This window comes from Bos javanicus, chromosome 11, assembly GCF_032452875.1.
Source record: "Bos javanicus breed banteng chromosome 11, ARS-OSU_banteng_1.0, whole genome shotgun sequence".
In the NCBI taxonomy this organism is placed as follows: domain Eukaryota; kingdom Metazoa; phylum Chordata; class Mammalia; order Artiodactyla; family Bovidae; genus Bos; species Bos javanicus.
This window is the reverse complement of record NC_083878.1, coordinates 9,158,060-9,183,638: the sequence shown is the minus strand read 5'-3', so window position 1 is coordinate 9,183,638 and position 25,579 is coordinate 9,158,060. Positions and strand designations below refer to the sequence as shown.

The window sequence follows — 25,579 nt, the reverse complement described above, 5'->3', positions numbered from 1 at the left end:
ATGCATCACCTACACCCTCGGCAGATGTGAAGTGAACCCTGGCGGCCACCACACAGGACCCTGTGGTGAACACAGGGCACAAAGGCTGCGGTGGCGGGAGGAGGCCCCATGGACAGGAGGGGACCCGTCCCCTCTCCCGGAGGATGCCCCTCACTTCCTGACCTTTGCCACATTCTGCTCACCAAAGGCTAGGCAGTCATCTTGAAGTGTTCTGGCCCAAATGTGGGGAAAACTTCCTTTGGGGGATTTCTCTTAGCCTGGCTGAGATGTGTAATGTGGTTTTTTCCCCAAAAAACATTTGAAAAAAAAATGAGAGAATAGCAAATTATGTATAAGAAACACAAAAGGCCAAAGGGACTTCCCTGGCAGTCCAGTGGTTAAGAGTCTGAACTTCCACTGCAGGGAGCAAGGGTTCAATCCCTGGGCAGGGATCTAAGATCCTGCACGCCACGCAGTGTGGCCACAACTCCCAGCAAACAAAAGGCCGCTTTCTCACCTCCTCTACGTGCTCTCACCTGAGACAACCACGCCTCATCTCAAAGGCCGGCGAGGCTGGGCAGCCACCTCACCTCCTCACCAGCTCACGTTGCTTTCAAGGACCCCATCTCCTGGACACCCAGGGGAGAAGGACCCCAGGGCTTGGGGCCCTGATGCAACTTAAGACACAAACACATGTTTTTATGTGCCGTGTGTGTGCACTGTGTGTGTTGTGTATGCATGTGTGCAGTGTGTGTGCGCACTGTGTTGTGAGTGTGTGTACTGTGTGATGTGTGTGTACAGTGTGTGGTATGTATGCATGCGTGTACTGTGTGTGTTGTGTCTGCACGTGTGCACTATGTGTGTTGAGTGTGTGTGCACTGTGTGTTGTGTGTGTACTATTATGTTGTGTGTGCGTGTGTGTACTGTGTTGTGTGTTTGTGTACTGTGTGTGTTGTGTGTGCGTGTGTGTGCTGTGTGTGTTACTGTATGTGTTGTGTGTGTGTATGTGTGTGATGTAACACACACACAAATCATGGGACGCAGTGCAGTGAATCCTGTGCTCCAACAGAGCTCAAACCTGTCTTTGCCGCCCACCCCAGAACCGTCCCAGTCGGTAATTCGATCGGAGAGGTCTATTTTTCTTCAGGAGATGGTGAGGACGGAGTGACTGGCAGATTAAATAATCCCAACCCTTAGACGAGATGCCAACTCCTATATCCAATACCTGCCTCAGCCCTGTATTCTATCAAGTGTAAAAGAAGACTGGATCTGCGCACTAAATGCAGCCCTCACAGAATTCGAAGTGCAGAGTCAGTGCAGCCTCATCAGAAAAGCAGAACACAGAATAAAAGAACCAAGCTTCCACTGAGAGTATGAAAGAGGCTGAAAATAGTTTGGTGTAATTATTTCACCATAGTCCATACTGAGGTATAGGCAGGTAGACAATATTTATAAAACAAAATTGATGATATGTCTTAGGCTTTCTCTATATCACCAGGAAGAAATTGGCAGAGAGGAAAAAGAATCCACTTAGTTGGAATCATTCATCCTTATTTCCAGACCAGATCTTACAAGTGAATTCAGTCTCTGAAATCTGGGCAAATCGCAGGATTTTGTTTTCACTCTGACCTTTGGAATCTGGCTCATTAAGCCTGGGTCTGTGAGCCCAGTGGACCATCCTCATACTAAACTGACCTACTAGAAGCCAGCCAGTTCAGCTAGACAACCAGCTACTAATCAGCCAGTGTCTGGTTAATTTTTACTGCTCATGAGTTTCCAGGGTTTTTAACAGCCTGCATGCAGGTGCTGAAAGGAACTTTTGCCTTTCTCTTGTCCTGCCCAGTGGGGACAGGAAGAACAGCCTTCCGTGGGAAACACAGATGAGATTCAGTGACAGTAAGTAAGCTCCAAGGCTGTGGCCTCCCTGCCAAGCCACTGGCAGAGGGCACAGCCAAGGACTGCCCGCTACACCAGGTACCCCTTCAGTCTCTCTGCTGGGGCTGGAGCAGGACGTGGAGATGTGGGTGGCATTAGTGACATGGTGCCATTAGTGGAGATTGGGGATCATAAGAAGACACCCAAATTCCCCCACAAGTCCTGCCTGTGGTCTCCCGGTGTACAGGAAGGACACTCTGCGGGGTAACCGTGTGTTGAGGATATACTTTGGCTGTCTCCCCTGGCAGGGTCATTGGAGGAAGAGCTCATCACTCAGTAAACAGAGAAGGGAGATGCTTATACTTAATAAGCCATTGCAAATGGAAAAAGCAGGCTCCTACCCAATGAGATTCTCTCTGAAAACAAATGGCTTGGATCCAAACACCACAAAGCCCTTTCAGAATGCCCTCAGTCCCAGTGGCCCCAGGACATAATCCCCCAGCATCTTCTCTTTCACACGGAAGCAGCTTTAACAAGGGAAGAGAGAACGACTGTGTGTGCATGAGTGTGGCACAGTCATGATTTTTTTTTCTTTGTCTTAAGTTGTGGAGCCCCTGATGGGCAGTGAGTGCATCCTTCTCTCTGGGGAGCAGCCGCTCCAACTGAAGGAGAGGGCCAGACACAGTGACACCAGCGCCTGCACATCAGCCTTCCCAAAGGGTGTGCTCAGGCTCCTCCCTCCATAACCCCAGCATCACCACTGAGCTCTGGCCCTGCAGCAAGGGGCAGGGTTGGCCTGGCAGCAGAAGGCAAGTGGTGGTCTCTGCCAACACTGGCTGCTCTGGTTTCTCTCGTCTGTGTCCTGGGCCAGCCCTCCTGTTGGATAAAAGAAACAGTGTGGTTCAGTGGTCAAGGTGGAGCTTGGGCAAGAGCTGGGGCCTCCGACCCCGGCACCACAGTCCTTGCCACTGATTATCATATGCCCACGCTAGATATTTTCACTTAAAATGTGGGCAATTAAAATACTGACCTGTCTCCACAGCCTGTAATGTTAAAAGGAAGTGGAAAGGAGGACGCGGCACTTTCTAAATACACCACAGAAAACTTCTAAATAAGCCTGGCTGAGCACGCCAGCGTAAGCAGAGTTTGCCCTGCAGGGAGACAGTTCCCAGCCAGGGGGTCGGGGTGGACCAGCTGCCCTCCTCCCTGTATGCTAGCTATTTCTCAGCCCTCTCTCAGGAAAAAGGACTTCAGGGGTTTCCACCAGCCCCAACACATGGCCAGTGTGGGGGACACTGGTGTCTCTTCCAAGTGGAATAAACCAAAGAATCCAGGAAGAAGACAGACACACTTTCTGTCTTCCCTCCTCTCAACTTAAGAGGTGCTGAATCTCTGGTCTCCTTCTGGAAACAAAGAAAAGAATAGGGCTCACTCATACAATGGCCCTTCCATTTTTCCAGCTTGTGATTAGAAAGGGAGGTGATTAGAAATGATTATAAATGGTGTTAGGTCTGTGTGCCCCTCTCTCTTGGGCATTTTCTCCAGATTGTACAACTGGACTCAAAAATGAAAGAGTAGAGATTTGAAATAGTCATCAGGGTGTTTCCACTCTGCTAAAATCCACAGTCAATTTTCCTTATTAGTGTTACTTCATTAGGTTTGTGAGTGTGCACGCATGCTGAGTTGCCTCAGCCCTGTTCAACTCTTTGTGACCTCCATGGCTTATAGCCCGCCAGGCTCCTCTGTCCATGGGATTCTCCAGGCAAGAATAGTGGAGTGGGTTGCCATGCACTCTTCCAGGGTATCTTCCTGACCCAGGGATCAAACCTGTGTGTCCTGAGTCTCCTGCATTGCAGGCAGATTCTTTTCCCTTGAGCCACTGGAGTAGGCACCACAATCAATCATGATTCAGCCTTAACAAGAATGAGTTCTGACACAAGATACACCAGGAACATTAAGTGAAATAAACCAGTCACAAAAGGACAAATACTGTATGCTTCCATGTATATGAGGGACTCAAAAGTCATCAAATTAATGGAGACAGAAAGTAAAGGTGGGTGCCGGAGGCTGGGGGAGGGACTTCGTGTTTAATGGGGACAGAGTTTCAGTTTCGGACAATGACAGTATCCTGTGAGTGGTGGTGGTGCTTGTACAACAGTAGCAATGTCTTTAATGCCACTAAACCGCACACTTGAAAATGGTGAAGACCGAGAATTGCATGTGTCTTTTACCAGAATAAAAACTGTCCATCTGACGTCATTGTCTACTCTCACTACATTCCTGGGGGGGTGGGGTGGGGGGGAACAGGCATTCCAGTCCCCAGGAAGGGTGGGAGAGGCCTCTCAGTCCTTCACCATCTCTGGGCTTGGATCCGAAGATCCTCTGCTTTTCCTGGGGTCTACATTCCAGCCCCTCTGGTCTCATCACCAGGGCCAAGCCAGGGGTCTCACTCAGGCTGCCCACCCCCCTTCCCGCCTCTGGCCCTTTGCTTCAAGGTATGGAGACAGGTCACCCACACTGGAAACATCCGGGCAGATGGCAGCTAAGGGGTCTGAGGAGAGGGCGGTTTGGGCCTTGACAGCCACCCCTGCTCCCTTCCTGTCCTCCCTTCGAAGCTGTTCAGGGACGCCAGCCCCTCTGCCAACTTTGAGACTCTGCGGAAATCCCCTGAGCGGACAGGAGCGCACGGCCACCACGTGTACCGCCCACAATCGCGGGCCTCCAAGGTGGCCTGGAACGTTCAGGAGGGGCCGAACCTTCGCAAGCTCCAGCCGACCTTCTGGGGTGCTGGCTCTCTCTCCTCTGTCGCTCCCTGTGCCCGGCTTCCCGCGCCCTCTCCAAAGGCCCATGCAGGACTCCCCACTTGTTAAGTCTTCTCCAAACAGCAGCTCCCGAAAAGCAGCCGCCTGAAGCTCCCCAGAGGCCCTGCAAGACCAAATCGCCCTCCATGACGCATTTTTGTTTTGTAGCCGTTATCCTCTCCCATAGCCCTTCCCCCATCCCTCTGGAAGCTTCTTCGGCTGCAGACCTCTTCATTATGTGGCTGTTTCTTTCCGGAACCTGGTGCTCCCTCCGGGGACTCCTTGGTACTTTCCATCGCTGGCCAAAAGGAGAATGAGAACGCGCGAAGGGCACCAGGGCCCTATAAGGCAGGTGCGAGACGATCCTCCGCCTCCTGTGGCCTGGGGCGCACAGAAGGGAGGACAAGGCGCAGGGGACGGTCCCGAGATCGCAGACGGCCGCTGCACCCCCCGGCCCCCGATCCCGGAAAGTGGGCTTCGGGGGGGCTCCGGATTGCCGAGCCAGTGTGCGGTGCGCGCGCCGGAGGTGGTGTCCGGCCGGCACGGGAGGAGGCGGGGAGCGCCCGCCCGGGGCCGCGCGGCCAGTCCCCACCTCCGTTCGGCCTCAGCTGCGGCTGCTCCCGTTAGATGGCGCTCGAGGCTTTCCGACCGCTAGCGAAGGTGCGCGGGGCCGGGCACACAAAGCCCCGTGGGCCGGGGGCGAACGCAGCCTGCCGGCGAGGGCGCGCGAGGCCGGGCCCCCGCGGCCGCACGCAGGGCCCTGAGCGCGAGAGGGGCGCTCCCGCAGGGACCTCGGCGCGCCGGCCTCAGCGTCCACCTCTTCGACCCTCCGCCCACTCGGGCTCGGCCCCGGGGTCCGGCTGCATTCCCGGGAGAGAAGCCGCGAGGCTGGCGGGGGCTTCGGGGCGCGGGGCGCGCGAGTGGGACCTGAGGCCCAGACACTAGCCCCCAAATCGCCCCAGCCCGCTGCTCCTGGACAGGCCGGCCGGCTCTCCGTGAGTCCGGCCTCTGCTTCGCGGGGCAGCAAGCAGGCAGGTGCGGGGTTGGTTGTTGTTGGAACCGTCCGCTGAAATTGTGGTTCGAGAAGAGGTTTAATAACGTCCACTGAAATTGTGGTTCGAGAAGAGGTTTAATAAACTTCGTGCGTGCGCATCTCCAACAGCGCCGGGCAAACTTTCTTACTGCCCCCGGTGCCGGTGGATCCCGGGGAGGAAGCTCCAACAGCCTCCTTAAAAAAAAAAAAAAAAGAAAGAAAGAAAGCAAGCAAGCCCCGGGGACTGGCGCGTGAGATGTTTCGGTCAATGTCTAAGTAACTGTAGGGGGGATTACGGAGCAAGCTTTCTTTCCGCCAAGTTCAGCTCTCCTACCACCCCCTCCAAGAAAAGTGACTCGCTCGCGCTCTCCTGTCCCCTAGGCCCCTCCTCGTGTCTCCTGAGCGAGCCCCGCCGTGGAGAGGAGTGCATTTCTCGGAGTCGGAACGCGCAGCACCGAGACCTCCTTTGTGCCTGCCCTTGGCTGTGAACTTTCCCGCGCGGCGGGTTCTCCTTTAAGAAAATAGCGATCTCCATGAATATTTAATGCAGCGCGAGGGCCGTCCGGGCGGAGGGGAGCCCCGCGCCCGGGTCCCCACGGCCGCGACGCGGACCGGGGGGCCAGGGGCGCGAGCCCAGCCGGGGCGCGCGGCCCGGCGCGTTCATTTCCATAAGAAAGCCGGCGGCGCGGTCGGAGAGAGGATCTGGCCCCCGGTCGCCCTCCCCTGGGGACCCGGTTTTCTGCTAGAAGCGGGCTCGGGAGCTCAGAGTCCCAAGTGTGCGCTTTGGTCTTTGATGCTATCGACAAAGTGTGGTTTCAGATGTTGCCCCGGCTGAGGCCGGTTTCCTGTCTGTGTGTGGAGTGGATGGAAGGACCGCGCCGGGTGAGTCCAAAGCGGGGAGCGGGCTGCAGGCCCGCGGACGGAGGTGGGGGCGGCGCCTGGCGGAGGAAGTTCTCCGGCCGCAGGGTTCTGAGAAGGGGACCAGGTGGAGACCGAGACCCCCCGCACAAAAGAGCGTTTTGGGGGTGGTGGTGGAGGGGGAGGTGATGAGGGACGAGGGGTCGCTAAGCACCGCGCCCAGGCGGCCGCTGGTGGGAAGGTCTGGCGCGCCTCGCCGCCGGGTCCCTCTGCAAAGACCCAGGCAACTTCGCCTCGCCGCCGCTGACCCTCTTCCTGCGAAGGAATAAAGTGAACTTGCTTAGATCCTCGATTTTGCTGGCGGTTCAGTTGTTTCTGCTTTGGTATTGAGTTTGTTTCTGCCTTTTAGTATTAGCAGCCAAGTGTCCTCAATTCTCAAGTGTGTGTGTATATTTATATATTCTGTAGTGTGAGTGTATGAAACCCCCTAGGTACTTTATGATATATACATATATAATACACATATATATATGTGTATATGTGTGTGTTCTATAGTGTGTGTATATATATGTATTCTTTTGTGTGTAATATATTCTATAGTGTGTATATATATTCTATAGTGTGTATATGTATTTTATTGTGTGTATATATATATTCTACAGTGTGTGTATATGTATATTCTATAGTGTGTGTGTGTATAAAACACACACATAAATATATATATGAAATCTCCTAGGTACTTGATGATCTCATCTGGATAAATTAAAACCCAGATCTGTAATGTTTATTCTTAGTTTACAAAAGGCAGGGAAAAAATGTGTGAGACACATGTCTGCAAATATATCACAAGTACTTTCCTTCTGCTTGAAAAAGTTGCTGCAAGTGTCTTCTCCTTCGCTGATCCTGGACCTCTTCTACTTCTGGGGGAAACTAAATCTGGTCACCAATAAAGCACCCATCCGATCAAGCAATTAAATACCAATTATGACTACTAATGACTGTATACTAATGACTGGAGTTGAGAACTCCAAACCCAGCTCCAGGTAATCAAGCCGTTTCAAAATTCTGCTACCTCAGATGTTTACAGCACGCCACCCCAGTAAAGGAGGTAAGAAGACAGATGATGTTCTCAAAGAGTTCTCCAGGAGGTAGACATGGTCGAATTTATTTCTTTCTGTAAAGCCGATGTTTACTCCTGGTAGATAACGGAGTCTTCATTTCTGGCCGAATGAAGTGATGCAAAGTGTAATTGATGGTGGTGTTTATTTGGTGAGGATGCAGAATTGGGGGGCAGGCTAGGAGGGGAGGGTGCGTTCTCTCTCCAGTTACTCTAGTAAATGCTGAGAGCCCTGGACGATTTTAAGAAACAAGTGTTTTAAATCTTTACCTGGGGTCATGGATATCAAGATGGCTGGGAGTTGAAGAAATGAGGGATGGTGAACTCAGAGGGCAAAGGAGAAATAAGAACTTGGTCCAGGTTTCAATTTTTCTTTTTGCTCATGGGTTCGCATGGTTTTAGCCTGAGTGACTGTTCAAAAGAAAAGTTGAGTGAAACTCATCTGTTTGGTGAAAAAGCTACTGGGACTGAGGATGGTTCACGAACCTCCTTGCCTCTTTAAGGACACCCTCTTCTTATCCCAAATGGAAATCCATGCTTAGTTCTGGTATGGGAGGGTTCGGCATGGATGGAGGGAGGGAGGGAATGTATTGCTGTTGGGAATCCATAGTGAGAGGACAGGGCAGCTGGCAGGGGCCCTGAGCAGCCACCATGAGGCAGGCAGGCTCAGCCAGGGGGCAGTTGGAAGTGTCCCTCCTCTCTGCTCCTTGCCAGGAGTTCAGCCCTTTGAGCCTGCCTGTTGGGGACTCTGGGAGAGTTGGGGCAGTGAATGTGTTAAGGACATCTCCCCAGCTCCTTGCTGGCTCCCGGCGAAAGCCAAAGCAGCAGCATACACCTGGTTCTGATGTCTTTACCAGGCTGGTATAATGCCCAGGCTGCACGCGGAAACCTGAGCTGCTTTTGACCAGCAAACTCCTCGGCTAAGGAGCATAAATGTGGGGATGGTTTCAGAGTGCCTGGCTGCCCCTGCTCTCCCTGTGAAGCACGTGACTCCACCCCATTCTATTCTGTTAGAGTTAATTGCCCTGCAGTGAGGATATCTCACACCTCAGCCCAGGAATACAGCAGAGAAAGGATCCCCCACAGGTAACTGGATGGTGCAGGGTCAGCTTGGACAACTGATGGGTCCCCAAACCACATCTGAATGAAATGGGCCTGTGGCATGCCTCGCTGGTGGCTCTTTTTGCCCAGCTCAGGCTGTCAGCCGCCCCTGTGGTTCCAAGTAGAGCTGCAACCACCCCTGGGAGTGGGCAGCTGATCCCAGAGGTAGATCTTAACAGGACAGCTCCACAGTCAACAACTTATTTCCTGCTGACTCTGAGACTCCCAGGGAAGAGGGGGCTAGAGGCTGGCATACAGCTCCCAGAATCCAGGCAGTGTGGGCCCTGCCTACCACAGGGCCTGGCAGCGGGGTAGTGAGCAGGCCAGGGCTGGGGAACATGGCTCAGGAAATCTCCTGTTCCCTTTGCTGGGGTCGGCTGCACACAAGTCCGAAACAGCAAATATCTGTGAAGAGGGGTGTGAGTGGAGGCTGGTGCTGGCCCTGTGTCCTGCCAGGGTCCCAGGGCTCCATGCTGGAGGAAAGCTCCCCCAAAGGTGGCCTGGGCAGATTCCAGAGGCCATTTGGTCCTCCCTCCACCCCACCACTCCCACCTTACCTCACAGAAGGCCGGCATCATCTAGGTCTGAGAGAACTTGCTTTCCCAGGAAACCTGGTGGTAGGGGATTCTGGTGAGAATTGGAGGCAAGTTTTTTCACTTTACTGACAAATTGTTTGAAAAGTGACATAGAAAGAGGATAGCAAACACGTTACTCACATAGGGCTCCTTTGGTGTCAGAAAACTGCCCCCCTGCATAAGCCTCCACTAAATGGAGGTTAGCAGAGGGAAGGAGTTTGCTCTGTCTCCTCCACCCAAGTCAGTACAATTGAATTTTGTTCTTGAAAACAGTGCTGGAAACTTTCCCCAGCCAGACCCACCTAAGTTTCATCAAGGTTTCTTGTCAGCCACTCTAACCCACTCCCATCTCCTTTTCCTTTCTTGTTTGTGGCTGAAAGTTGCATTCGAGGAGGGTTTATACAATGTTGTTCATGTCAGCAAGCCTCCCCTTCCTCTCCTCTCTCACCCATCCCCCTGGATGGAATCGAAGCTGGAAACCACACACACACAGAAAAGATTCTCTGTAAAATTTTCTGCTATTCTTCCCGACTAGAGGAGTTGACAAGACTAGACACATTAAGTTGCAGAAAATACAGTGGACTGATCAGCCAAAATGCATCTCATTTGCACTTGTATGTAGCCAGGGGTAGGAGCCAGTGTCACTCACTGCCTCCAGCCCTCTCGCCATGCTGGGCTGACTGGCTGGAATTTCCGAGCGGGCCCCACTGCAGGGGCTGTTCGTGGGGTCGCAGCCCCAGCCCAGCCTAGGCCAGCGGGAGGAGGTGAGGGTGGTTTGAGGCATCTGGAGGCCTAGCCTGAGGGCTGCAGCCAACTTTGGCAGATCCTCTGCTCTGGGCGGCTTGGGGGCTGGGAGACCTGGAAAGGTGGGTGCTGGCCACTGGGTGCTCAGGTCGGCAACCATTCCCAGTAAAGAGATGGCCACTGGCCACTTATCCACATATTACATCGCCTCCCACCTCTGTCCCAAGGTTCTGCCTTCATCACCCACTTTGTGCTCATCTACCCACGGGTGGAGGGACAGCTCTGTGCGTGCCAGGTTCTTCCACCTGTTTCTGTGTCCTGAACTGGGACCCTGAGCTTTTTCTCTCTTCCTGCCTGTCTCATTCTCAGCCCCTCCACCACCCCCCACCAAGTTCCCAGGGAAGCCAGTGGGGACAGTTAGGGTGAAGTCACAGAACTCTGAGGTATTCCCACTCTCCAGCCAGCCACCCACCCACTTTCCAGTGCTGCCTTGAACTGTTCCAGATCCTGGGGCTAGGGCACAACGTTGGCAACCCGTGTGTTCTGCCACCCCCACCACCAGCAGCTGGAGGCCCAGGCTGCGCTGGGGTGCAGGGTCACCGCCAGGGCTCCGCACGGCCAGGCTCAGGCCTCAGGAAAGGCAACCTGCCCCAAGAGCGTGTCCTGAAGGCGTCCTTTCCATAGTGTCCCGCTGGCTTCCCTTGCAAGGCCCTGGTGACTCAACCCCCAGAGCTCCCTGCTCCAGTGCTCATCTGGCCAGGCAGGGAGGCGTGCCGGGCCTTGCCACCTGGCATCCAGGCACCCCTGGGCCCCACCACAGCCCATCGCCTTCTCAGACAACCAGGTGCTTGCTCAACAAGATCAGCGCTCGCCCACCCGCCCGGGGACCAGCCTGCGGCGGCCTGCAGGAGCACGAGGCCGAGGTGGAGAATCCGTGCAGCGGGCCCCGCGCCATGTACAGCCCCGGCACGTCCACAGAGCCCCAGGAACCATCAAGGGACTCCCGTCTCAGCAGCTGGGGACACGCCTGTAAGGTGTGCAATCCTTTGGAGATCCCTGGTGCTACTTTGGCACGAATCCTTTGTTACAGCTTCGGCAGCCTGCTTGCCTGTCAGCAGTTCCCGCTCCTGGGCCCCTCCACCACCCCCTGTTCCCTCCTGCAGAGAGGGCTGGGTGCAGGGATGCTGCCCGGACCAACTGTCCTGCTCCACAGCCCCTCCTGCCAAGTGCTTGTCCCTCGGTTACATCTCCCCTTGGTGCTTGGGGCAAATGAGCACGGTTTGCACCACCTTCGCCTTTGTGGCGAGGTTCTCCCAGAAAAACAGGCTTTCTGAATGTGACCTCGGGCGGCAGCCCGCAACTTCCCGCTGCTGGTGAGAGAGCTGCTCTCCTGCCCCAGGCCAAGGTGATTGGGTGCACGCCTCAGGGCCATGGGCAGGGGGTAACCTGCTCTCCCACAGTCAGGATTTGAGGATCCTGACCAAAAGGGCAGGGTAAGGATAACACGGCTGGGACCTAACTTGGCTCCTAAGGGCTCCAGGGCCACCAGGGCCTGGTGTTCCTAGGTAGGAAGGTTCTCCTCCAGCCCCCAGATTAGGCACAAGTTCTCTTTAGCCTGAATACAGCTAGAGGCAGGGTGTTTAAAGGATGCTCCAGCACAGGCACAGAGGACGTGCAAGCTATGACTGTTTCCATGCACATGGGCTTGCACGCATCGTCGTACGAGGCCACACTTTTCCCATCTCTCAGAGTTTTTCCATTTAATCTGTCTTAATTTCTTTTTCTTTTTTTCTGCCTACACATAGTCACCTGGGTGAGGGCCTATCCCCACAGAAAGTTCTGTGCATTATGTGACACACGTACACAGGGATCCCTTTGGTTACCAATTTGCTCCAGTCAGCCAGCAATTGGCTTTCTGGCTGGGAGGGGGGGATGCGAATAGAGGTGGAGGCTTCGTTCCCTGGGGGGCTTCCCCCGCCTCCTTGAAGCCCCAGTTCAGGCCTAGAAACAAGAGTAGGTAACTGATCCATCTTTGGTCTCTCTCTTCATGTCCACCCACCTCGCCTACAGACCTGCAGGCCTTCCTTTTTGATAACCAGAGGACAGCTTATGAATTCAGGTACACAGGTAGGGAGCGCTGAGCTGTGAGGCACTCCCCACCACTGAAAATCAAAACTCCCTCTTTAGGTGTGGGCTGCAGGCTTGAGCCTTGAGTCTCCACCACCTCCTCTCCCCTCCCTGGACCTCAGGCTATTTGCTTAGCCTCCCTTTCTTGTTAAAATAGTTCCTGGAAGAGCTAAAGATGTCAGGTTCGAAGCATTTTAAAGCCCTGTTGGGAAAAAATCTTGTAGGGGTATAAAACACAATCAGCAGGATAGCCTGAGCAAGTTTGAAAGATTTCTTTCCCCAAATGTTAATAAAAAATTGTTTCTAGGTGTTGTTTTGTTCACGGATTGTTGTAACCTATACAGTCTCAAGCCCAAGTTAATAAGATGTTTGTTTTCATATTGTTAGTTTCTGAGTGATACTGTACTTTCTAGCTAGACCTAATTTATTTTTCATTTTAAACTCTGACGGAGAGTTTTCAACCTTGGAAACATGAGTGAAGAATAGACTCTCTCCCTCCGAGATTGTCACAGGGGCAGAGTGGAAGGACCCCTTCATACCTCCAGGTTGCCCTGCTTGAACCTGGGTGGACTGAGGGTGGCAGGTTTGCGCACCTTATATTTCAGTGCTCGCGCAAGGGAAGCTCTCTGAAACGAGTATCTCTTCTATTTCAGTGTGCAGTGTTCCAGTCAACTAAATGGACTTGCCTTCAGCCAGGAGGGAGCCAGTTCTGCAGGACAGAACTAATATTGGGTCTCCCAGGAAGCTCTTCATCAAAACAGCCCTTGTCCTTTTGTTTTTGTTTCTGAATTAAAAAGATGCCTTTGCCTTCCTCTCCGTATTCACCCCCTGATTTTGTAGCCACAATGAAAAGTGGAAATCAGTTCTGTTCTTTATATCTTCTGTTGTCGTCTCATTTTGGGGGCCTCAGGAAGCTCCAAACCCACCTCGGTGTGTCCTGTGCTTCTGATCTTTACTGACTACTCCCTGGGTCACCCGGAGACTCACACTTGGTTCTTCCTCCCCTTGGGTATCACCTCTCTCCTAAAGGATGCTCCTCTCCCAGTTCGCTGGGGAAGGAGCTCTCTTAGAGAAAGCATCCCCAGTTAATGAAGACCAGGGATAAGAAAACAGAACCAGCACCAGCCGCAGGTATGACTGGACAGGAAGGGTCGAGGGCAGCAGGCACATTGCCACAGACATTTCTAAAACTCTGGCAACTAAGTGAGGTTTACAGTCAGATTTTGCTCAAGTTATTTAAAGTTTAGTTTTGTTCACAAGCACACGCGTGCACACACACCCCAACTAGGGTTAAATTACCAGTACAGTTTCACTGGGCAACTCTGGTGACAGCAACCACTGCCAACAAACTTAATTTTCTGAAGAGTAGAAACACATACACACAAAGGCCTCTCCATGTCTTTTAAATGATATTTTATACTATTTAACATCTCCACAGACAGGAATTGGCCCAGACACTACTGCTTCTTTTCTTAGGAACAGGTAAACTAACCATTCTTCCTCCCCTCCCCCAGACCCAGATATTTTTAAAAGCTAAAATTTCTCTTTCCAAAGGCAGGAGAAGGAACAAATTCCATTAATGAATTACGTACCAGGAATGTGGCTTGTCCAGGGCAATTATATTTGTAAATAAATGGCTTCCTGTTTATTATGTACGTTTTCCTGAGGACTCTGATGCCTCTGGGCACTTAATATAGCAAATATTCAACTTTTGGTTTAATTTCCACTTTAAAAAAATATTCATTAGAAAGAAATCGGGTTAAATTGAGGCAGCTGTGATCCTGCAGGGTCCAGGCTGACCAAGGAAAAGTGATCTCTCAGTTCTCACTTTCGCTAAAGTGCGATGGGGAGGGGGATAGCTCCCTGGGAATGCTGCTGGAATTAATAAGGGGAGTTTCACTTTTGCCCACCCCGCTTCCCGGCCGCCCCCCATCTTTTCAGAGCCGACCACTGCCTCCTGCGGCAGCTTCAGAGGCGAAGGCGGCGCGATCCTCCTGGCTGGCGGCCTGGACACCCATCCGCCGCTCAGCATCCCCTGCTTCCCGGCATCGTGCTCGCCCACCGCCCGTTTTGGGTCGCCGCGCTGGCCCGGGACCCTCCGCCCCTGGAGGGGACCGCGACGCGGCTGACCCCAGCCTTCGTGGAGCGCCCGCCTTCCCCACTCCCGGCCAGGCGGCCCAAACTCTACCAAGCGCCGGCCTCCCGCCGAGCATCCTGCGCCCCGGGACCGCCCCGCTGACCTCAGCTCCCCCTCCTTCCTCGGACTGTAGCCCGGGGCTGGACCCTGTGCATCCCCTCCTTACGAGACACCTTTCGGGAAGGGACATGCCGTGCCTACGATGGAAACCCCTGGCCCTGGTCTCTGGCGCAGGCCCAGTCCTTGGAGACCCGGGGTCCAGCTGCGTCTTTACTTTTCCTCCAGGGCCCTTGGGCGCGGGGACTGGAGAGGGTCGGTCAGCAGGCCCTGCGCTCAGCCCTCTCAGCTCCACCGTCACCGAATTCTGGGCAGAAGAGGCCGGGCCCAGAAGGAAAAATCTGCAAACTTGTAGGACAGGGATTCAGACCTTCCTTTCCATCATGTGCTTTCCCAGACGTGGTGTCCAGGCCCCCGGAGCCTGAGCCACGTTGAGCTCCGAAGCCCCCCAGCCCTCCCAGGAAACTTCCACAAGTTTCTATCTCTCTTGGTCCTCAAGTTCTCAGGTTTTCTCCAGCTACTGGTTTTGTCGATTGCTCAGCCAACTGTCCTTCGTCTCAAGGGCTCCCGAGGCCCGAGTTGCTCCAGAATTATGATATTAATTGTTATTATCTGGCTGGGGACGGAGCGCAGCATCAAAGGATGGGGCTAGGGAGAGAGCAGAAATGTTGATGAAGTGGGATATTTCGACCAGTTTCCAAAAGTTTCAGATGACAATGATCAGTAACCCCAACAGACAACTCCATTAAAAAAAAAAAAAAAAAGAATTTACTACTGCTCTTGAAAAGCCGTTATTTTTTACATCGCTTTTAGGAAGATAGATGAACAAAACATAGCGTTTCAAGCCATTTTGATCTGTAATTAAATGGCAGGATCGGTTTGTATTCTCCTACGGCTTTTACAGAAGTTGCAGTGATCCAAAGTCGGGCTGCTGTGTCAGAGTGGCATTTTTATTAATGAGAATACAAAAAGCTTGCATATTCTTAGCCCTGCTTGAATTTAGTTGCTAAGCAACCGGTGTATGGTAATTCATCCGCGAAATTTAAATCTTTGAGAAAGGATCGTGCGTTTTGCTGAATGGTCGCCACGAGGAAAACAGCTTGTGGGACTGTCCGCAGCTGTTACGGCCGGACCGCCGGGCAGAGCCGGGCCGGGCAAGGTCGGGCCACCCCCGGCCGGACGAGCGCCCCCGCCCCACCCGGGCGCCGGGCCCCTGCGCTGCGTTCCCTGGGGACGCTGGGCGTCTGAAGCCCGCGGCCTTGTGCCGGGCATCACCCTCCTGCGCTCCTCGGAGCCCCACCTCCACCTGAGGCCGGTCCTAGATCCCAGGGTGGAGAGGCCGGGTCGCCGCCACGCAGCCCCCTCCCCGCGTCCCCTCCCCGAGGCCGGCGGCCTGCGCACACCCGGCCGCCGCGAGGCTGCCAGTTGCCCTCTTCCCAGACCCCTCTGAGGTCACTTCCAGAACGACTCTTCCTCGAGGAAGCCCCGACTCAGAAAGAGGGCTGGAGGCCCGGAGCCCTCCAGAAGGCCAGGCGGCCGCCGCCGGCCGGCAGTGACATCACTGGTTCCTGCTCGCAACGCTCGCGCCCACATTTTAGGAGACAGGAACAAACACGGATGTGAAATCAAGAATGAAAGAGAGAGTAATCTAATTAATAGGCCATGAGCCAGGCTAACAAAATCAAAGAATCTTATTACACAAGTAGCCCTCTCGCTATCTCCGCCGCCCCCGCCCCCACCGTCTCTTCCAGCCTCCGCACTGCTTCCTCTCCTAGTCTGGAAAGTTCTGGAGGCAAACCCTGAGCCCCTCGATCTCCTTGGAACAGCCGCTGTGAGCAACTGAGATGTCCAAGCCACCGAGAGAACCTGGACAGCTGGAGGGATGCCCCCCACACTTCCTACAAGTATCACTCTCATAACAGCAACAACAACGACGATTACAACCGCCATCACCATCACCACACCTGTACTGAGACTTCTGCTGTCAGGAACAGGACTAGGAGAGAGTCTGCACTCAGAAACACATTAAGAGGATCTATTTACCAAACAAAACACAGAACAAAATTACTTTTTCTGTATCACCTTGCTTCTGATCACAGAGAAATTCAAACTTCCAACTTTCCTTCAGTGTCCTTCGCCACCACAGGCGTCTGAGCACAGCCAGGTACTAGGTTTTACCACTGATACATAGCATCTGTTCTAGTAGGTCCAGGCAGCCACGTGCAATTCATGAAATAACTGGATTCTCTCATTTCTATCCTTCTGCCTTGAAAAAAACCAGGTCCACCTCCTAAATAATTAATTTCAAGTCTGCATCCAGTGCCAATACTTGTTGCATGCATTTTAGAGTTTGATTAATTACCCTGGAACTTGGGCAAACTAAACTCCATGTGGAGAGAATGTTTCTTCCTTCAATTTAGTTCTGAAAGCTACAAGTTATTGATGGATCTCACTCTATTTACATACAAATTGGTGCAAATATGCCCATCTCTTAAAATGCATTTTTGTATAAATATATAAAAGTGTCATTTTTGATTTAGCTTGAAGAGGTTGATCATTTATTATAAAAATAAACGAATAAATACAACAATATATTGTTGCTTCCAACAGGATAAATACTTTACAAATATATAATTTAAAAAACAAATTTAATTGTTAAAATTATTTAAAATATTACACTTATCGATAAAACTATCAATAGCATATACTGCATTTAATATTAGAACCGATTATTCTCTGAATGTTGAAAACCATTCATACAAAACAGATTATGAGCATGGTGATGAGCAAACACTGTGAGCTACAGGAAAGCAGAGGGAATCTCTAAGATCAATAATGAATAGTTCTGTTTTGGAACAAAGAAGTAGTCCTTGGGTAAGTACTTAAAGCAAGAAAAAAAAAAAAAAAGGCAGAGCAACAACAGCAAAGTGACTATTTTAAATACACCTTGAATGATTTATCGCCCATACTTGCAGGGGAAGATGGCTGGGTGAATGAGATGGCTGTGGCTTGGACAACTGATCAGAAACCACAGGAGACTGCAAACTATAAATGGGCCTAGCTCAGGATTAGCCAGATTGATGGAACAGAACTTTGTCACTCCTCTGGGTTGGAAGGGGAGGTGGGGGTGGGTTGAAATGGAGGAAACAAACGGACACTTGACGAAGCACAAGACACTTGCGCTACAAAGGAACACAATGACCAAATTCATTAAAAAGATCTGGTGATATATAACAATGTTTTCATTATTTACATGTGTAACAATATAAGCCTTAGCACAAAACTGATCAGTTGTATCTGCCCTCTTTTGTTTTCCAACCATGAATTTCATTTTGTAAATACATTCAAAAGGTTGATTTTTAAAAAAAAATATGGAGTGCAAGCATGAGCTCACTTTAAAAAATACAAAATAATGAAATAAAATGGACTATCATTCCCAGCTTCTCTAAATTCTTCTACCTCTAGAAGAGCTTCTTCCAAAGTAAACAGCAATGGTTACTTTTTAATAGAAAACAGTGTGAAATCCAATGTTAGTTCTTTTGTTGTCAGCCAGATCAAGTAAGCAAATGCCTTCTAACCTTTGAAATAGACCCATTCTCTGTCTGATCAACCACTACCAGTCCTGGAGGGAAAATAGGATTTCACCTCATGGGCCAGCAGCCTCCACCCAATATAAACAACCACACCCAATCCTCAGCTTTCCAATAAGGCCTTCTGTGCTTGCCCCTGCACACAGACCCTCAAAAATTGATGAAGTTCGTGCCCTCCCCGCCACATCTCTCCTAGGTTGTAAATCTGGGCACAGAGATTACAATAGCAAGAGAAATAGGAACCGAGAAGGCAAAGAAAAGTAAATTGTGGTTTCTTGTTTTCATTTTTTTCCTGCCCTCTGTTTAATAAATATGGCCTTTTTCAGATTTCACAAATCAAAATGATTGTGATTTTTAGTACGATTTGGTGTTTAAAATAATGCAACCCAATACATGGCCATCTGGCTGGGCTTGATTTATGAAAGTGACACAGGGTCTGTCTGGAAGAAATAACTATTCCTTGTTGCTCACACAGTTTTCTTTTTTTTTTTTTTAAACTCCTGCATTGATGTTACAGGGAGACGGAGTAGATGAGAGAAGAGGAAAAAAGTGAGTGACAGCTCAATGAGATTAGGGGGAAATTAATCTATAAAAATCATTGCTTTATCACCCCTAAATACTTGTTTTTAAAAGTACGATACAAAAGGACTCAACAGAGACTTCTTCCTCTTGTTACTTACAACCTGAGGCATTACACTTTCACTTTCCCATGTTGTAAATATTGATATGTTAACTTGATAAATGTGACCGCTCGGCAGGATGTATCTAGAGAATGATCAGGAAGTGAAAACCCCCAGCACCAGTAAAGAAAATATAGAATCATACTGGGGAAAGGCCAAAACACAGAAATCTAGACTCTGAAGTCTAAGCTGGTACTCACACTGAGGGTAATGCAGTGTGGACCATAATCAGGATGTTAGAACAATATTCTTCCATTATAAGAAAAACAAAGCAAAACCCTCCCCAAACGCCTTAATAATTTAAAATTAATTACATACAGTTATTCATGGGAAGTAAGTGATACAAAAATATTTCATCGACTTGTAAGCTATTCTTCACAACTGTTAGTCTTCAGAAAAAAGAGGAAAGAGATATAGTAATATGGTGATGGGGGGGCGGGGAGGAAATGAGTAGAAAAAGAGAGGCTAAACTTTGGTGGTAAGGGGCAGACTCTGTATTAACCACTAATAACCAATTGGCACATTTTTTACTGGGGATGTAGTCCAACATTCTGCTAAAGATGATAAAGGACACAGGTATCTATGGGCAAAGGACTAGCATTTAGACATTCTCACCTAAAAAAAAAAAACACACTAAAATTGAGTGTGTGGGGGGGAATATTGTGAAATTAACAGGCTAACAAGGAGGGACTACTATGTCAATGACTATCTGTTTCTGTCATCGTCTTTTATTCTAGATTTGCAAATGTGCCTTAGGTGGAACAGACTCTGCTCCCTCAGCGCTATCCCTTAAGGAGTTGCATTAGTAAAAAAATATTTTCTAAAGGACTTTCTTTCCCACACAGTGTTTATGCATCAGACACAGACTATTTCATTCTAACAAATTTATTTTCTCGATCAGCTCTTACGGAATCACTACTCAAATTAAATTACAATCAAATAATCACATCAAAAGATACCCTTATTACCTAGCAACTGTCCATATTTTCATTTCATTTTGATTTGTGCTCGTCTGAAAAAAACACGTAATACAAGATCTGGGGAAAAATAAATTACCGTTTTGCAGCAGTTCATAAGTATTCTGAATAAAATATTAAAAGAAGTCATTTAATGAAAATATAAAGCAAATATTTTTAGATCAACAACGGATCTAACAATTCTATATTGCCGTCTTTTGAAAAGTCTGTTTATTAAAACCTACCAAAAACACTGCATGGAAAGGGCAGTATTATATAAGCACATCCACAGCACCCATTCAATCAAAGTTGGCAACGGAATGAAGGCAGGAGTCCGGAGAAGTGCTGTCCTTCTAAATCCCTTGATCTGAGTCAGTCCAGAAATAAAAAATAAAAAATATTAATAAAAAAAATATTAGCGGTGGCATCTTTAGGCGTCGTCCACCGGAGCGGCAGCAGATAAGGCCGGAGTTGATGGCCAGGCCTCACTTGGCGCCCAGTCCGCCCGGCCGGGCCCGGATGCGCCGGGGCCTCTCTCACTGGCCGGTGGACATCTCCTGCTCCCTCGCCCGTCCCTGTCCCTCTGCTCTCTCTTGATACTTTTATTTCCAAGGTTACTTTGACGATAGGTATTGTTTTTCTTTTGGCTTTACTATCAGTTTGTTAATTTCAGAAGCTGTGAATACATGTGTGTGTGTATATATATATATATATTTCTTGTTTTCTGGAGAGTGTTCTTTTTTTTTCGCCTTCCCATTTCATAGTCAATTTGTCCCCAGATGACTTTAATATGGACAAGAATCACGGGGTCGGGAGCACAGAGTCACCCCTGATTAAAGCCGGTGCCCCAACAGGCCTTCAGGTCGCTCTCAGGAAACAAAGTTACGGTGGATCTCTCCAGGCTGGAGGGGGCCCTTTGGAGAGAGGGGTTGGAAGGGAAGGGGATGCTTTTAAAAAAAAAAAAAGAAATTTTTTTTTTTAGAAGAGAGGACGAAGCAGGTGCTAAGTGCTATCCACCGTCGCCGTGTAGGATTTCTCAGGGTGGGAAAAACCTCGCGAGTGCAGTTTTGGTGCGCTTGGCATCTCCACCCTTCTTTTAAAAGAAAACCAAGAAAACGAACCACCACCACAGTAGAAAGAGACCTCAGGATCGCCCCTTTTTCTCTCGGTTTTGTCATCTACGTGTATATAAAACTGTCTGGGCATTTGTAGGCTTTGTTTGCTTGCTTCGCCCCTCCTTCCTTGGACTTCAAACAGCGTCTCCTCGGTGCGCCCCTCTCCGTTCCCCCGAGGGCGGGCAGACCTGTCTTTGGGCGGAGGGGAGGGCGGCCCGGCCCGGCCCGGCGCAGCGGGGGCGGCGGGGTGACAGCGGCGGTGCCCGGGCCTTCACTGCACGCTTGTCTGCAGCCCGTGGTGCGGCGGCGGCGTGTCGGCACTCACCGGGCCCACCTGCGAGTACACGTCGTCGGGCGTCTGCTGCTGGATCCCGGGCGGCGTCATGCGCTTCTCCTTCTGCCTCCGGTTGCAGAACCACACCCGTACCACCTCCTTCTCGAGCTGCAGGCTGTCGGCCAGGTTTGTGATCTCCTGCGCAGAGGGCTTGGGGCACTTGAGGAAGTGGCTCTCCAGTGCGCCCTTGACGCTCACCTCGATGGAGGTCCGCTTCTTGCGCTTGCGGCCCTGCGCCGCGATCTTGTCGATGCTCGTGGGGCTGCCGGTGCTCGAGTCCGCCTCCTCCAGCCACTTGTTGAGCAACGGTTTGAGCTTGCACATGTTCTTGAAGCTCAGCTGCAGGGCCTCGAAGCGGCAGATGGTAGTCTGCGAGAACACGTTGCCGTACAGGGTGCCCAGTGCCAGCCCCACGTCGGCCTGCGTGAAGCCCAGCTTGATGCGCCGCTGCTTGAACTGCTTGGCGAACTGCTCCAGGTCGTCGGACGTCGGCGTGTCCTCGTCCGAGTGCGGATCGTGGCTGTTGAGTCCGGGCCCCGCGCCGCCGCCGCCGCCGTGGTGGGGGGGCCCCTGCGCGTGGTGCGGGTGCGGCGGGTGCGGGTGCGCGTGGTGGTGATGGTGGTGATGGTGCTCGGCCAACTCGGGCGTGTCCCCGCGCACCAGCCCCGGGTGCACCAGGCTCTGCGCGCCGCCGCCCCCCGCGCCGCCCGCGCCGCCGCCGCCCCCTGGGCCCGGGGGCGCGCTCAGCATGCCGTTCACCGTGAAGCCCCCGGGCTGCGAGTAGAGCAGACTCTGCGGCGGCGGCTGCTGGCCGCCGGCCATGGACGGGAGATGCGCGGCGGCGGCGGCGGCGGCGGCAGCGGCGGCGGCGGCGGCGGCGGCCCCCCAGCCCCCGGGGTGGCCCTGGTGCGGCGGCGGCGGCGGCGGCCCGAGGTGCGGCGGCCCGCGGTGGTGCAGGGCGGTGCCCGCGTGCAGGTCCTCGCGCCCCGCGCCGCCCTTCACGTCGGGGCCCTGCGGCGGCGGCGGCGGCGGCTGCTGGGGGCTGCCGGCCATGCCCACGGCGCTGCCAGACCACGGCGAGCTGGCCTCCACGGCGGCGGCGGCCGCGGCGGCGGCGGCGGCGGCGGCGTGGGGCAGCGCGGTGACCCACTGGTGCGCGTGGCTCAGCATATGGCCACCGTTGCTGGCGGCCATGGCCCCCTGCATGAAGTCGCTCTGCACCATCTTGACGGAGGCCGGGTCCCCTCGGTAGGCGCCCGAGGTCACGGCCGCGCTGCCCGGCTGCATGCCGCCCCCGCCGCCCCCAGCCCCGCCGCCTCCGCCCCCTGCCCCGCCGCCCCCGCCCCCGCCGGCCCCCGCCGCGTCCGAGTGGACGATGGAGCCGGCCGCTAGCAAGCTGTTCCCCGGCAGGTAGGGGTTAGAAGCCGCCGTGGCCATGCCGCTCCGCTCCCGCCACCCCACCGCCGCCACCGCCGCCGCCGCCGCGCCCCCCCGCCTCCCGCCGCCTCCCCCCGCTCCGCCCCCGCCCCCGCCCCGGGCCCCCGCCGGCCCCGCCGCCGCCGCCGCCGCGGCCGCCGGGTGCAGCTGCAAGGCCGCTGGGCAGGGCGCGGGGGTCGTTGGCCGGCCTTGGTCAGCAGCCGCCGCCGCAGGAGCCGCGCTCCGGGGAGGGGGGCTCGCTTCTCGGCGGGGCGCGCTCCGTGGCCGCCCCCCTCAGGGGGGGTCGTGGCCGCCCCCCAGCCCCGGCGCGAGCGGCTCGCTCCAGCGAGGCTCTCCGGGAGGGGCGCGGGCCTGCGCCGGGGCTCTTCGGGCCGGGCGCACCGACCGGTGCTCCTCCTCCTCCGGTCCTCGGGCGAGCGCGGACTCTGCCCGGGGCGCAGGGCCCGGTCCACCTGCTAAGTGGCGACTTCACGGGAGGCAACAAAGAAAAGAAGCCGCTCCTTTCTGCTGGACCACAGCGCGGACGACCGGCCGCTCCTCGCCAGCTCCTCGGGAACGCCCTTCGCTCGTCTCCCCTCGGAGAAGGAAAACTTTTTTTGTCCTTGAAGGCGTGGTGGTGCTGGCCGCTCGCGTGCCGAGCAGAGACGCGGGCTCCCGCTCTCCCCCTCCGGTCCTCTCGGCTCGACTTTGCTCTGTCCTAGGAAAACTTCTCGCGCTGGTGCATTGCTCTGAAGTTGCTATTGCCGGAGCTCTCGGTTGCCTCTGAAACAAGAGTCCTCTTTCATTCTCCTCACGACAGTCACAGTCTGATGGGACATCTTTCCTTTTGGGCAGAGAGTAGGAGACAAGTATAACAAGGAAAAAGCTGCAGAGGCGAAAACACGAGGTCCCGTTTCTCTGTTACCTTGCTGCTGACGGTTGGGGTTGGTGTTTTATTTTTTTCCCAGCAGAGGTCTGGAGGAGGATGAGGAGGAAGAAGAAGAAGAGTGCATTGGTGGAGATGGAGGTGTGTGTGTGCATATAGGGGATCCTTGATACACAACCAACTCCAGTGGGCACGACGCACGGCGCGGAGGCTGCACCGACGGCGCGCGCGCTGGCCGTGCCGGAGCGGAGTTGCCGGGGGAGCTCGCCGTGCGCCCCGGTTCGCGCGCTCTCCCTAGCTCCTTCCCTCTCCCTCCCTCTCTCTCTCTCTCCCTCTCTCGCCCGCCGGTTCGGCTCCGATCTGACAGTCCTCTCTCTGTCCCTCCCTCTCCGAGCGGGGACTGTCGAATGTTTACCCTCCGCCGCGAGCGCGCACCCACCACCACACTTTCCCAAACACAAGGAAGTCGAGCACCGGGGCCCCCGCTGATTGGCTACCCGCTGGGTGACTGGCAGCCCCGGAATGACTGGCTCAGGACGCGCGGCCCCCCTTCCGGCGGTTCCGATTGGTTGCTTTTTAATTTAGGCAGAGCGTCGTAGAAGCTGGAAATCTGTCGTTCCCCCTCCCTTATCCTCCCCAAGCCGCCTCCCTCCCGCTCGCCACTTTCTCCTCCCCGCCCCTCCCCCGCCGCCCCCTCCCCCGCCGCCCCCTCCGCCACATCTTAACTCTTAGTGTCCGGCCGAGACGTTGGCCATCCCTCCTGGGCTCTGGGCAGCGCAATAGGTCTGGGAAGGCGGGAGGGAAGAAAGGGGAGAGACGGCGGGGGTGGGGTAGGGGGGGGGGCCAAGCAGGGGAGGGAGGGAGTCAGAAGGAGATCGTAGAGGGAAAAATCGCGAAAAATAGCAACCTCCACAGTCCACCTGGTACTGCGTTATGCCGCCCTCCCCTTCCCCCACCGCATCCCGGAGATTCGTACCGCGCGCGGCAAGGACGCGCCATTCACGCTAATACCTATAGGCAGCCGTGTCCCCAGCGGTTTCAAAGTTTCCTTCTCCCTTCACTGGCCGTCCCCCGTCCCTACCGAGGCGGGGGTGGAAAGAGGGAGCTCGCGGCGCCGAAAGACCGGGTAGCAGCCACGCTCCTTGGAAATCAGCCACCGCGACTTTCCGCAGCCGCTTCGCGCCGGCGGCGGCGGCCCCCTTTGTTTAAGGTCTCGGATGCCATCGCCTGGGAGACCGGCAGCCCGGGACCGGCGCGGGGCCCGCGCGTGCGAGACGGACCGCAGCCCGCCGCGCGCTCCCCACCCCGCCTCTCCTCCCCCGCCCCTCCGCCGGGATTCCTGCGAGGAGCGCGCGTGCCCTTGCGAGTCGGGGGTGCCCACGGGCGGCGGAGAGATCGGCCGACCTTCCCCCCTAGACACACCGTAAGTGTGTCCCCCCCCCCACCCCCGCCCCGAGGCGTCGGGAAGCCTGCCGCAGCGGGAGCGGCCTAGGGGAGCGGGCCGCCAGCCGCGCCCTCCACCGCTTCACATCGGGTGTGGGTGCGGGTGTGCGTTTCTTTATTTCGGTGCGGTGGCTGTTAGTGGTATTTGGCCTGGGCTCACTATTCTTAGGCACGGTGGGGGCTTTCTCTGTCTCTCCGGCCTCGGATGGTCTGCGGCGCGGCTGGGGCTGGCGGCGGGGAGCGCGATCGCAGTCTAGCCCGGCGGAAAGAGTTAAGGGGGCCGGGAGGAGGGGGGGGGAGCGCGCGGGGTGGGTGGGAGGAGCGGGGGTGGGGGACGCGGCCGAGCGGAAACGCTGCACAGAGGAGCCTCAGCGAACCAAGAAAAAAGAGAAAGTGGCAACGAAAACAAGGGCAAATTGAACCCTCCTCGGGGATTTCCAGTGAACTAACCCGACTCGGACATTCAATAAATACATCGTCCCTAATGAGTGTGCGTGCGCGTGCACCCCGCACCCGGCCGCCCTGGACGCAGACGCGGAGCCGCCGGGGTGCTGGGGGCTGCCCTTCTCCGGCGAATAATTCCTCTGCCGCGCGCAGTCAGTTTCGGTGGCGGGGGTGGGGGCTTGGTTAGGTCTGGAGCTCCCCAGCTTAGCCGCAGCCTTGAAGCCCTTGCGAGGTCTCGTGATGAATGGCGGGCGCGGAGCACTTGTGTGTGATGTGGTCCCTCTCCTGTGTGCAGGGGGAGAGATGCCCTC

At 54.1% G+C, this 25,579-nt stretch overlaps 2 protein-coding genes and 1 long non-coding RNA gene across 3 annotated transcripts; 2 read left to right on the top strand and 1 right to left on the bottom strand.

The window, feature by feature from the left end:
* The first annotated feature begins 5,386 nt into the window (after positions 1-5,386).
* On the top strand, positions 5,387-13,022 carry LOC133256770 (uncharacterized). Its single transcript, XR_009739301.1, has 2 exons — positions 5,387-11,117; positions 12,864-13,022. It is a non-coding gene; the product is annotated as an uncharacterized LOC133256770 (long non-coding RNA).
* A 4,013-nt stretch (positions 13,023-17,035) lies between these two features.
* Positions 17,036-22,568, bottom strand: POU3F3 (POU class 3 homeobox 3). The gene has a single exon (XM_061431805.1). The coding sequence runs from the start codon at positions 22,514-22,516 to the stop codon at positions 21,017-21,019; it is 1,500 nt and encodes a 499-aa protein (XP_061287789.1). The 5' UTR covers positions 22,517-22,568; the 3' UTR covers positions 17,036-21,016.
* On the top strand, positions 22,515-24,873 carry LOC133256493 (uncharacterized). The gene is made up of 4 exons (XM_061431322.1): positions 22,515-22,616; positions 22,717-23,147; positions 23,776-23,939; positions 24,350-24,873. The coding sequence occupies exons 1-4, from the start codon at positions 22,515-22,517 to the stop codon at positions 24,871-24,873; spliced, it is 1,221 nt and encodes a 406-aa protein (XP_061287306.1).
* The last annotated feature ends 706 nt before the right edge of the window (positions 24,874-25,579 follow it).